General features: G+C 44.0%; 1 protein-coding gene across 10 annotated transcripts in view; it reads left to right on the top strand.

Moving 5' to 3' along the window:
* Positions 1 to 13,569, top strand: part of CDHR3 (cadherin related family member 3) — a 63,425-nt gene that overhangs the window by 10,916 nt on the left and 38,940 nt on the right. For 9 of the 10 annotated variants that reach the window (XR_005216995.1, XR_005216992.1, XR_005216994.1 and 6 more), the window contains exons 3-4: positions 3,672 to 3,837; positions 5,218 to 5,315. Coding sequence is in view for 6 of the 10 variants with exons in the window: in XM_037836417.1 (XP_037692345.1) it covers positions 3,672 to 3,837; positions 5,218 to 5,315 (264 nt within the window). In the remaining 4 variants the exon portion in view is untranslated. The remainder of the gene's footprint in view (positions 1 to 3,671; positions 3,838 to 5,217; positions 5,316 to 13,569) is intronic. The other variant, XM_037836412.1, reaches the window with a different exon arrangement.

Here is a 13,569-nt window from a genome sequence, read left to right as displayed (position 1 = left end):
TACATATTATAAAATTCAACCTTTTGAAATGTACAATTCTGTGGGGTTTTTTTAAAGTATATTCACAGAGTTGTACAAATATCACTACAATCTAATTTTAGAACATTTTCATTACTCCCCAAATCAGCCTCATACCTATTAGCAGTTACTCCTTAATCCCTCCTCCCTGCCCTGACAACCCCTAATCTACTTTCTGTCTCCATGGATTTGCCTATTCCAGACATTTATTATCAATTGAATCATACAACGTGGTCTTTTGTGACTGGCTCTTCCACTTAGCAGAAAGTTTTCAAGGTAAATCCATGTTGTGGTCTGTATCAGTACTCCATTCTTTTCATGGCTGAAAAATGTTCCATTGCATGGATATGCCCACATTTTATTTAACCTTTCATCAGTTGACAGACATTTGGGTCTCATTCTTAACTGCTTTGTTTCTACTGCCCCTAATGATGATGTTGACGATAGTGATGCTTCAAATCTGCATAGTTTCCAAAGCATGTTCACACACCTGATCCCTTGATTGTTATGACTAACCTTGATTTTATTATTGTTTAAACATTTTTTATTCCTATTTTGGAAATAAGATAATTGAGAGACAGCAAGTTTAATTGATTTGTCCAAGATCTCAGAGTAGTAAAGGAGGAAATGAGAACTTAACTCAGGTCTTTTGACTCCAAAGTCCGGACTTTTTCTCCTATGTTGCTATGCACACTTTTGTTTTCCTTCTTTTGGGGACCTGCCTTTCCCACATTCCATGTGATTCAAGCAGGGCTGTCAACCAAGGAAGAATTCTGTCCTGTTCCTAATCTCTAGAAATAACTGATTTCTTAGGTTCTCAGCTACTCTCAGCTCAAGAGTTCAGTGTATTGTCCTCCTGTCCAGGTGCTGCCCTCCTGGTACCCCACAGCTGCCCTGGACCCTGGCTTGGTACTAGGATGGGCCACAGGTTCACAAGCCTGAAGCTCTTCCTAAGAACTGTTTGCTTCTTCCCAGAAACTACCCAACATCATGAACCAGCCCCTCCAAAAAAATCCTATTCTGCAGCCCAAATGCTCACAAGAGCCACCCCTGCCACCTTCAGAGGATGGCAGTGCCATCTCTGTGGCAGGGCCTGGCCCCTCCTTGAGTCACCTTGGCACCCTGGAGGATGTCGAGTCCACTGGTGAGGTTAGTGGGCCCAGAAGCTGGGTGCAGGGCCTTCCAACGGTGAGCTCCAACCCATGCCAGAGGCCAGGCCTCCCGCCTTTGAGACATGTGAACCTGGCTCCTGGAGAATTAATAAGGATAATAACTCCCACATAGGGAGAACTTACCCTCCACCAGGCACTCCCTAAACATTTTATATGAATCCTCCCCTTTCATACTCACAGTGATGAAGTAGGGCACTGTTATTATTTGGATATTAAAGGTGAAGAAACTGAAACATAGGGAGACAGAGACTTGCTGGGTTCACATAGAACTTGAGATCAGGCAGGTTGGCCCCAGAGCCCTTGCTATAACCCCCAGGCAGCACTGGCTCACTGGTACCCAGCAAGAGAGACGTCAGAGCCTCCTTTAGCCACTTGTGGCTAACTATCTGGTCAAGGAGTTTTCTCCTGGAGCAGCCCCAAGAAGGATGGCTCTGAGAAACCGGGGAGGTGCGACTGCCAAGCCTGGCAGCTGCAAAGACAGGCCAGCAGGCCACAGAGCTCTGGGAGGTCCTGTGCAGGCTCGTGCCCACCTCCCTTTCAACTGCCTCTGAGCCTGACTCCCCCCTTTTCCATCTACTGTCTGGAGCACTGTGGACCCTAGCTTGCCGGTTTTGCCAATTTCCTGTCATCTTGCCCAACTGCAAATTTGCCCAGCCTTGTCCAGAACAAACTCAAATTTAACATGCTTAAAACTAAACTTATCATCTTTCAACAAAATCCAGAGTATAGCTAACAGACAGATTGCCTGTGGCCAAATTCAGGCTCCACCACTCCCAGCTCTGTGATCTTAGGAGTGTTCCTGACCCTCCCTGCTTTAGTTTCCTTATATGTGAAATGGGGGGAGGTTTTATCTATCTACTGCTTTTGTGCTGATTAGATGAAATGCTCCACAAGATGGCTTAGCAAGAGCCTGACACATAGTAAACAGTTAATAAATGCTGGTAACAATGACAATAACAATGAAAACATACTGTCCATTTGTGTTGATAGCAACCCGATTCCTTTGGTTCCAAGATAAAATTTTTTGGATCACTTTTTGAAGCCAAACAGCCTGGCTCCAGAGTCCATGCTCCTGACCCCTTTGCTATGCTGCCTCTCACCTACCATGTACCAAACACAGAGCCCAGGTAATCTCCATTTACCTGGACACCAGGTCGATCCTGCCACTGCTGGGGACAAGACTATCTCCATTTTCCTCCTAGTCACACCTTCTCCCTCCACCATGCATACTCATTCAACATCTGTGGCTGTCTTCCCTTCTCTCAAACAATCTGGACCCTTTAAAGTCAAACAGTGCCCACTGCCTCCTCCATTAGCCCTTCCCTCACTCAGCACAGCTCACATACACTTTCTCTCCCCTGAGTTTTCACAGTGTCCTGGTTAGTTATACCTTGTATTATACTGAAATACTCTTCCAGCTGTTTAACTAGACAGGAATTATTTCCCAAATGACTATTTTTGCAAGGAAACAGAATCAGGGAAAGGTAAAGTAACTTTCCCAAGGTCAGGCAAAAATTCAGTGGTGGAGATGGAATCAGAGCTGAGTGTTCTCTTCACTATTGGATGCTGAACTGTCTCATTGCTTGGTCTCAGTTGCATTAATTACCAACAGGTTCCATTAGCATAAGGAAGGACATAAAACTTAGCCTTTGATGTTGCAAAGGACTCTGGGCCTTCTGGGAGTACTGGGGGCTAAATTAGTGGCAGGGAAGTGCATATACACGTGAGAGGTCTCGGAACCAGGCTGCCCTTTCTAAGGCTCTAGTTGCCTCCAGTTAACCCCAGCAGGATTCTCCCAACATGGTCTGCCGGGATTCCAGGTGGCAACATCCCCAGATTCTGGTGATAACCCTCCGGCCCTGGTTCTCGGTATCCCTCCCACATCTCCAAAACACTTGTACAGAGGACAAAACTCCTGACAACAGGAGAATGCATGGAAAGGCACCAAAAATGTGAATGCCTGTTGATAGAGTAAGCATCATTCCTTATTTATGTGGCTGCACCCAGTGTCTCTTCTGTTGTTGATTCTTGCATGTGACCTTGGGAAAAGGAGAATGGAGGGATGAGTCAAGATATCACTTAATAGCCATCCCAGGAAAGTGCAGTTTTTTGCTCTTAACGATGAGGAAATCCAAGTACATTCAGGGTAGCTAAGAGATTGCCCAAGAGCCTCCCCTAGGTAGTGATAGATTGTTTTAATTCTCAGGCTTTCCGTCTCCAGTCAGTTGCACCAAGATGTCTCCTAAACATTTTTCTTTCCTAATGAAAAGCAGCACCAGACACAGAAGTCCCTTTAGTAAAGGGTCATAGAGCTTATGTTGGAAGGACTAAGATAAAATACCTAGTTCCTCTGACAGTGAATGAAAGGTGCTCTGTAGGATGCCAGTTGCATCCTTTCTAGTAATATTCCTTTGCAAAATGCATGTGTGCAAGACAGATCTTCCTTGGCAAGATTACTGACAATTTTGCATTTGGTTTTAGGTTGTCACCACTGGGAGGGAACAACTAGATTTTGAAACAGGACCAAACATCTTTGATTTGCAGATTTATATTAAGGATGGGGTTGGTGCCACAGACCTTCAGATCCTGACTGTCCAGGTAACAGATGTGAATGAGCCGCCTGCATTTCCAGGCAACTTGGCAAAAGGTAAGACACACTGGGGTGTGCCACGCGGTCCAGATGGTGGCATCAGGAAGGACCCTGAGGGATGGAGAAAAACAGAAACATAAATAAATGAGCAGCTGTTTTCCCTGGAAAAGGCAGCTGCCTAATGAGCAGAGAACAAATGAAATGTCGCTCAGCCCAGCACTCCCGATAATAGTGTCCAGCAATTTACAAAGCCCCTCATGTTCATGGTTTCTCTTGGTCTCCTCCCAGCCCAGTGGAGGAAACTGAGGCTCAGAGACTTCTAGTAGATCTTTCTAAAAGAGCCTATGCCGAGTCCATCCTAGACTCAAGACTGGGTACTGCAGTCATTGGTGGATTTGTTCAATCACCCCATGGACTCGTGTCCAGGGTCTGCTACACAGTAGGGACAATATTAGGTACTGGAGCATGGTACCTCCTATACAATGTCACCTTAGCTCATGGCTTGAAACACCCCCACCACCCCATCCCAAGTCTGTCTTTCCAACCCAGGCTCTCCCCTGGAACTCCCAACTCAAATTATCCACTTAGCCAACATCTCCACCTGGATATCTAACAGATCTCAAATTTAATGTGTCCCCAAACCAAACTCTTGACTCCCCCCATATAACCTGCCCAAATCTGCTTCTCCAACCAAATTCTTGGTTAGCAATTATTTTCTTCCAGCACTTTAAGTAGTTCATCCCTCAGCCTTCTTGGCTTCATGGTTTCGGATGCTAAACTGGAACTTAATCTTTTAACATTAACTTTTAATATCCACTGACATGCCTGTTGAAGGTAGCTGGCAACTCTGCCAGTGCAGAGCGTGGAGCCCTTCAGGCAGGGCTGGTGGTGCCACGGGGCATGGCCTGCTCCTCCCTCCTCCCGACAGCTGAGAACAGCCCTGCAGGAGATGAAGTCAATTTCTGTCCCCCTCCCTGGGCCTCTGCAAACCCCTTCCTATCCCATCTCCTCTCTTTTCCACTATAAAACCCCTCATTTCTGCAACTGATTTCCACTGAGATGCTAAGTGCATGTTAAGGTGTTAGCTTAGCTCAGTTTAGGAGGAGTTTGCACAGCCCGGTGGACCTGGGACAGGGAGCAGCCTCACCTCTCTCTTCTCCCCAGATGATGGGACTCTAGGTCATGTGTCAATGAAAGAAGTAAATGGAGAGTTGATAGTGCCTTGGCCAACCTGGTACTTTATTAATTCCTCTAAATGGATGCACTCATGCAAGTTGGCCAGTGGTCTTATTCACAGCCTTATTAGTGCCTCCCTCTTTCCCAAAATGCCAATACTCTTAGTTCCCTTTGGATGTGTATGGCTGCTTCCGGTTTTGGAATTCCTCCTTTGCTTTATCAGATAAAATATTTCTTATTCCCCTTTGAACACTTGTATAGGTATAGAGCTCTATATAGCAGAAGGAACAAACCCAGGATCCATTTACCAGGTTGAGGCCTTTGATCCAGAAGACGCAAGCCGAAACATACCCCTCAGTGTAAGTCTCCTTGTTAAACTGAAGAGGAGTTTGCTTGTGCTGTCTCTGACATGGGAGCCTTGTATCCTGTGTCTAATCAGGGTGGCTTTGGGCAGTGGAAAAGGGGGATATATGCTGTCTTACTTCTAAAGCATAGGGAATGGTTGGGATGAGTTTGGGGTCTCTGGAGACAGACACCCCAAATTGGATTCATTGCTCTATGTGATCTTGGACAAGTTCTTGACATCTCTGAGCTTCCATTTCTTATCTGTAAAATGGGAATAATAATACTCATGTAGGGGGGTTATAGTTACGTAGATAATTCATGTAAAACCACTTTGCATAGTGCCTGGCATACTGAAACTTCTCAATATTTTTTTAATCCTAGCTGATAAAAATCTCCCTATATTATTTTTAAAGTAACCATAAAATATCCACCCTCAAATCAGGCATTTACACGATGGAAGTACATGTACCCACTAAAGTTGTTCTGGCCCAGGAATTCAGCTTCAGTGAGATTTTGCTGAAGGCCCAGATGGCTGGGAACCATCCTCTTCAAGAGATGAAGCAGCTTGGAGCCAAGTTTAAAAACAAACAAAAAGAATCCCAAGATTTCTAGGCCGTAGAGAAGACTCCATCCAAGAGAGTTAGTTGTCTCTTGGTTCTGTTTGAGACAGCTAGTCTCTCTTCTCTCCCTTTTTAATCAGTTTCTTCGATGGAGCTACCAGTGGGGCTCCTGGAGCCACCAAACCTCAGGGGAAGCCCCTTTGTTTGTCCCTGGGAGTGGATGCTCAGCTTCTAGCTCTGCCCACTGAAGTGGTTTTGTGCACTCACTGCAGCTGGGCAGCTCTGGTTAGAGAGAGCAAAAAAAGAAGCCAAATCCCACCCCATAACCTTAGAGCAAGCAACAATCCTGCAAATCCTACCTTATAAAGAAGGGAATGCTGGAAACATGACACTGGGCAAATGGGCAACACCAGGAGGCTGTTTCTGCTGATTGGCAGCTTCAACAGGACTATTTTTTTTTTAGCTGAAGGAAGTGAGCAGTAGGAATAAACTCCAGGACCAATATAATATAGTCTACGGGGTCTGAAACAAAGCTTTCTAAAGATTAGTGGGCACATCTTAAAGTTAGGGAATAGTCTGTTTTTATCAGATGATCCTTATGTACAAGAAAACATCCGTTCATTCATTCACTCATTCATTCAAAGTTCATTCATGCCAATATTTGTTTGAATAAGTGAACAAATATGCAGACACTTAATGGGTCCCTACTACGGGCTAGATGCAATGCTAAGTCCTTTACATACATATTTACTCATAATATACTTAAAGTATCAATGAGGAATGTGTTTGTCTACAAATTACAGAAAACAACCTGCCGACAGGCAGGCAGTCATGGACCAGCTACTCCCTGGTGCTATTGGGGAACTTGACTTTTCCTATTTTTCTCCTCTTCCATACAGAGTATATTGGCATTGCCCTCTTTTTGCTTACTTCTTTGTTGCAAGGTGACCACTATATCCTCTAGTCTTTACCTCTGAGTTCCAGGCAGGAAGAAGAAAAAGAAGGAAACAGGAAGGGATAAAGAGTGAAGGGGGTGTACCAGCCCTGTCTGTCCTTTTTTGGCAGGATAAAAATAATTGGTCAGAACTGAATTATTTTCTATGCTATTATTGTTTGATGGTGACTACAGGAAAAGGGATTCTGAATGGGGATTAGGTGAGCAACCAAAAGTATAGTACCACACATATATTTAGTGCATTTCATAATTTACCAAAGATCCGTTATGTGCTAGGCATTCTATTAGATACTTTGGCTTCGAAGACATGTACAATACGTTTGTCTCAGGAAGTTTACAGTCTGGATGGGAGACGTTCATGCATACACAAAATAATTATAATTCAATATTATAATTGCTATAAAGTTTGTACAAGATGCAGTGAGGGCCAAGTAGAAGGAATCTCAGCTGTGAAAAACATATCTATTTTTTAAATCTCCATTTTTAATACACTTTTTTCAAATTGCCCAGAAGGATTAAGGTCACAGCCCCTTGAAAAATGCCTCATGGAGCAGGTTGTTGACCTGTCAGGTGATGGGAAGCAGCCCAGGTGGGAATCAACCGCAGCAGGTGTTAGTCTCTCAGAGGAAAACGTGATCCCATCAAAAGGGGCTGACAATAGCTGAAGGTGCAGGGGCTTGCAACTGGGTGGTTGGAATGGTGGCTTCTGCAGTGAGTTTAGGAGTTGTTTGGGTGGAAAGGTACTCAAAGTTGCAGTGGAAAGTGTTGATGAAGTATTTTAACACCTGAGCAAGAACCAACAGCTGCACAGAAAGCCAGCCTACAGGAGCAGTGAACATAATATAGAAGGAAAGAGGTAATAACAGTTTAGGAAGTAAAATATTATGGCCTTTGTACTTAGAAATTTGACTCTGGGTGCTTTGGGGATACTAAGTGACATATTTTGCTCTGTAAAAGTAGAAAGGAGGCTTGGTTAATTTGCTATTGACTAAACCCATGCTTCTTAACCTTGGCTGTAAATTGAAATTACCAGGGAAGCTTTAAGAAATACAGATGCTTGGGTCCCATCTCCTTAGAGTCTGATGTAATTGTCCTGGGGATGGCTGAGGCATCAGTATTTTAAAGCCCCTATGTGATCTAAGTGTAGACAGGGTTGAGAACAGCTGCTTGGAAGACATTGTCTCCTAAATTATCCAAGTCCTTCTTTTGGAGTTTTGGCTTCTGTGGGTCTGGGATGGGCCTGGGAATCTACATATTTGCCAAACATCCCAGGTGATGCTTCTAATCAGAAAGTCTGGGACCACTGATTTATGCATGTTTCTCAGAGAATATTCAGGCCCCTGTGTGAGAACATGCTCAGAATGCTTTTTAAAAATGCAGATTCCTGGAGTCTGCTGAATCAGAATCTTGGCAGTGGGGCCCAAGAATCACAAAATTCCCAGGTGATCCTGATTCGCAATATACTTCAAGAACCACCGAACTAAATAAACAAGGACAAACATTAATACAACCCCAAAGGATGTGCATGAAGGAATTTAGGCTTGGTTTGTGCTCCGTGAGTCACTTTGCTGGTGGCAGTAACTAGAGGTAAAGGATGAATTTAAAAAATAGCTCTAGGACGTCTCTGTAATCCTAACTCCTTCAAAATGACAAATCCTACAGCTCTTTTCCAGCTTAATGAAATGAAACTGTGTCACAGATAATGTAAAATAGGGGCTAATCCAGAAACCAATGACGTTTGCTCCTTCTTTTAAAAAACAAATTGACATGTGGTTTTACATGGTTTAGACCAGTGCTGTCCAATACAACTATACTACGAGCCACAGATAAAAGCCACCTATGTCAGTTTAGATGTTCTAGAAGCCACATTAAAAAGAAACAGGTGAAATAAAATTTTAACAATAAATTTAATCTAAATATATCCAAAATATTATCATTGACACACAGATGATCAATGAAATATTTTGCATTCTTTTTTTTTTTCATACAAAGTCTTCAAAACCAGTGTGTCTTTTGCACTTCCGGCCCTTCTCCATTTGGACCAGCCATATTTCAAATGCCCAATAGTCACATGTACACCTGACTAGTGGCTACTGGATTGGTCGGTGCTGGCTTAGAGCTAACATTAGCTCTGCCTCCCAGTGCGCCTTCTGTGTTGTGATGGGTGCAGGGGAAGCAGGGGCTCAGAGGCAGGTGTGAATAGTAGGCTCAGAATATGAAGAAGAGAAGGATTATCTGCATATGAATAAATATATTTACTGGCATTTCTTCTCTGGGTCCCCTCTGCTCTGTCCTTCTCTACCTCCTGCAAAAGGCTACATGAGAACCCCACCCACCCACTCCCACACACATCCAGCTCCCTCACTTCCTCCTTCCACTTCTGCTTGGAAATGGCCATCGTGACTGCAGCTAAGCCTCCTTGGAGACTCTAAGGACGTTAATCAGCTTCGCAGCTGGAGGCAAAGTGATCTAGTGCAGCAATTCCTCCATTAAGGGGCTTTCTCTTGGCCCTTCCATTAGGGAAGGACTTTTGCATAAAGTGAAATGTGCTGTGTCTTCACAGGGCAGACAAAAGGATTAAATTAAAAGAGCAATGACCTTGCTACCAGCTGACCTACTGGGGGGGCAAAATGGGGAGTAATTCTTCTCTTGGTCCACCTCCATCTTGTTCATGTCTCTCTCCTGGCTTCAAAAGGTCTTCCTGGGAATAAAGTGATCAAGTGCCAAACCAGACCATAGGAAGGTCCTGCCTGGATGGGGCTCTTTAGGTCCTTTGAGCAGCCCCTTATTTCGTAGATGAGGGAGAGAACTGAGGTCCTTGCCTGGGCCAGGTAACGCCAGTGAGAACCAAGTTCTCCTACCCCAGCTCCCATTCATCACCCCTAGCCTCTTCTGGCAAATTCTCCATTGGTGTCCTCCCCTTTCTTTCCAGAGTGGCAGCACCCTTCCTCTTTCCCTTGAGCCCCCTCCCCATCCAATACAGCCCTTCCTGGCATCTGCCTAACTCACTGTAGGTCTTTGTATAAGGCGTTTCCGTGCCAGGTTCTTAAAATGCTCACGAAAGGAAAAAGCAGTGGAATTGGCAATCCCCATTCCAAATGCGTGACCCATTGCCCTTCCTAGCATCGGGAGAAGCACTGTCTTGAATAAATGGGGCTCATTGTCCTAAAGATCAGTGGAGCCTGAATCATGCAGAACAAGATCCAGGCTGATCATGGAAAAAGAAGGCAACGTGAGAGGATAAGGTCTGCAGCTTTATCACTAAAGGATTACATTATTAATAGCACTTTTCATTTACAGATGTTTCTCTTCTTCTAAAAAACACCCAAGTACTTGCCTATGAACCACTTAGCTCATCCTTATATAACTATACAGCACAAGCAGGAGCCCAGTTAAAGGTTTGCAGGTTTTTTTTAATAGTTTTTCTTTCTTTTAGGCACCTTTCCCTTCCAACCCCCTCCCCTACACCTCCTCACCCTGAGCTGAGACGGGAAGGGAATAAGGGGAAAACCAGAGAGGAACTGATGCTTTCAACAAAATATTCAGATTAAACTGAAATATAAAATAGCAACGTGGATGTCATATTTATAACTTGCCACAACCTGGGTGGAGGATTATGCCATGTGCTCTTGGTCCTCTGTGTGGGCTGTGGGCTTTGACTCAGTGGCTTGAAGACCCATCGGCACTGCCTAGTATTCAGAAGAATATGGATCCTGCATTCCCTCTGGAAACTTGGCCCCAGAAGTTTGTTCTGTTCCATTGGAGACAGGAGGCTGAATTCTGGTTGCTGGTTTCCATTTCAGGCCTGAAAGCAACTGATGAATGCAAAATGGACACAGGTTGACTCCTTGTCTGCGACTCTGGCTGCCACAGGTGGCCTGCCCTCCCCAGGGATCCTGACAGTTCAGGAAACTGGGACGGCTCTGTCTCACTCTCCTCTCTCCCTACACCAATGGTACAATAAAGGGTGAATGGGGCAGGAAGTATGGGCTTCTTGTCTTCCAAACTGAAGCTTTTGTGTCCCTGAGCTAGCTGTAGCTGCAAAGGGGATGCAAATAGAGAAACCTGGGGTGGTGGTAAAGAAATATTCCCAGCAGGGAAACCAGAGAGCTTGTTTGACAAGCATTTGTTAACTGAATTGATCTGATTACTCAGGATTTTTCTCAGCCAGTACTGGGGCAGAGAGGGGCTGCAATTGCTTTTCATTCTATTTAATTTCTGTTTTCCAAGAATGAATATCAGGGGATCAGCTTTGATTAAACAAGCCTTTAAAAAGAGGAGAGAATGCCAGGTTTTACAGAAAGCCTTACTGAGTTGCTGGCAAATGGCCACATGACACAATATTTTTAGTCTATGGATATTATCTCCTTTCTAAGTACAAAACTGCTATTCCCATTAACATGAGCTTGTAAGTTCAGGGATAAAATAAATTAATCTGGCACTAAAAGAAAAAAAAATCAGGATTCCAGGAAATCAATCTTTTAATAAAAATTAAAAAGAAAATCCCCCATGTCCCTAGTTCTTCAGTTCTCCATTCCCTTTCTATCTGTTGCTTTCTTTCCTTTTTTTCTTTCCTGATAAGTGGTTGAGACTTTTTCTTTCCTGTTAAGTTGTTGAGACTATAGGAAGAACTGGAGACTTTATAAACAAGTTGAACATTACCACGTTCAAACAAATTTTTAAAAATATTTGATAAGATGGCTTTTTGTTGTTGTTGCTGTTTTGATTTGTTTCAAGATTCTTTAAGGTAGGAACACTGGTCTCACTGATGCCAGAGGGCCCCGGGGGTTCTCTGAGAGGTTAAGACTCCCCAGGGGCTGGTGCCCTGAGGGTTCTTGACTCAGTTGCAGGAAAGAATTCAAGGACTAGTCAATGTGTACAGCCAAAAGTTTAATAAACTTAAAGTTGCTGAAGAGCCCCGGGAGTCCTCGGAGAAGTTGAGACCTTGACCAGGGACTGGCGCAGTGAGGGTTCTTGTCTCAGTCATAAGAAAGAATCCAAGGACTAGCCAGTGTGTACAGTCAAAAGTTTAATGCAAAAGTACACTCTCCAAGAAGGTGAGTGCGAGCATTCTCCAAAGGAGGAGAAGCCTGCTGAGGTGGGATTTCTGCATTATAAGGGCTTGGAGGGGCCCTCCCCCCTCTGGTTATGCTAATGAGGGACTGCTGAGGTGCACTTTTCATTGGTTCTCTTCAGGTACTGGCCTGAGTGAGGAACTTCGTTATGGGTCTTGGGGTCATTTCCCCCTCCCTCCTTCCCTATCCAACTGCCTCTTCACTTAGATGAGAAATGAACAAGAAGAAACTCCCAATATTTAACATTTAACAAATACTTATTGAGCATCTGTTATGTGTCAGGCATTTGGGATAGAGAAGTGAGTGAAATGAAGCCCTTTCCCTTATAGATTTTACATTCTCCTGGGACAGAAGAATTGATACCCAACAAAAGCGGGGTTCACTGCCCAATGCACCAAACAGCCAATTCATGACACCAGGGTTTCAAAGAGAGAAAGAGTTTATTGCTAAGGGTGAAGCAGGAGATCAGATGGCCTAATGGCTAAAAAATCTGTCTCCCTGAGTCTAAGGAGTTCAGAATTCTTTAGAGAGTTAAACAAGGGGAGGTAGAATGCTTATGATTGTAATAGTAAGTGTAAACAAGGGTTGAGACTAGTTCAGAGAGTTTCAGTAATTTCAGGCATTAACTTTCAGCTGTTCTACAATATACTAGAAGGGGAAAAATCTATATAATGATTCAGTAATCGTAATCATTTGGTAATTCTTAACTCTGAGTTACAGTAGCTAACACTTATTGAGGGCTTACCACGTGCCAAGCACTGTATACTAAGCACTTTAGATGATAAACGTGTGGGGCATACACTATTATTTTTACTCTCTGTTGCACAAACTCACACAGCTGGGAAGTGGTGGAACCAGGATTCAAATTCAGGCAGTTCGGCCCCAGATCTTTAAATCTTCTGCCCCCATTTGTGACCCTTATATTCCAAGACGGGTCTAAGAGTTGCCCTTCTCTGGTCCTGCTGTATCCTGCATTTACCCTCTCAGAGCAGCTCACCCACATCCTGTCTGTTCCTTCCATTGCTTTTGGAGGGCAGGGCCTGTCTGCCATCTCTGAATCCCAAGATCTTTACACTGCTTAGGGCCAACCAGAAAAGGGAACCTATCTCCCACCCCATTTCAAAACACATGCAGAAGGGCATATAGTAAATGCCTCCTATGGTCTCTAAAACCCTGCCACTGCAACACATCCTGCTGGGGTCTCTGATCTATGCCTGTGTGCAGAGGCTCTTCTGGAAAGGCACACAGCTGCAGACTGGGGCAATTGCTGCCCCGGCAGGAGGCTGGAGAACTGGCTGGTGACTTGTAATTTAAACATCACACTTCTGAACGCTGTCGAGTTGCTTATACAATTTGGGGGGCTAGCAGATGGGTTGTCCTCGGCATTGCCCACATAGGTCCTCTTTAAAATGGGTAGAAACCACCTAAATGAACAACAACAAAGATTTAGTGAAATAAATGCCCACAGTAGAACACTGTGCCATCAGTACCTAACCATGCTGTAAAATAAGATTTAAGGTTATGGGAAAATGCTGAAGATACAAACAAAAAGAATGAGAGATTATAATTTTGATTATAATAACTCAATTTTTTTGGAGGGTGTGTGTGCAGAAACTAATGGAAAGCTATTCATCAAAATGATGGGATTTTACAAGTGATATATTTAGTTTCTTCATTA

The sequence above is a fragment of the Choloepus didactylus genome, chromosome 5, assembly GCF_015220235.1.
Source record: "Choloepus didactylus isolate mChoDid1 chromosome 5, mChoDid1.pri, whole genome shotgun sequence".
Classification (NCBI taxonomy): Eukaryota; Metazoa; Chordata; class Mammalia; order Pilosa; family Megalonychidae; genus Choloepus; species Choloepus didactylus.
The sequence above is the reverse complement of the archived record's forward strand: the minus strand, read 5'-3'. Positions and strand labels throughout refer to the sequence as shown.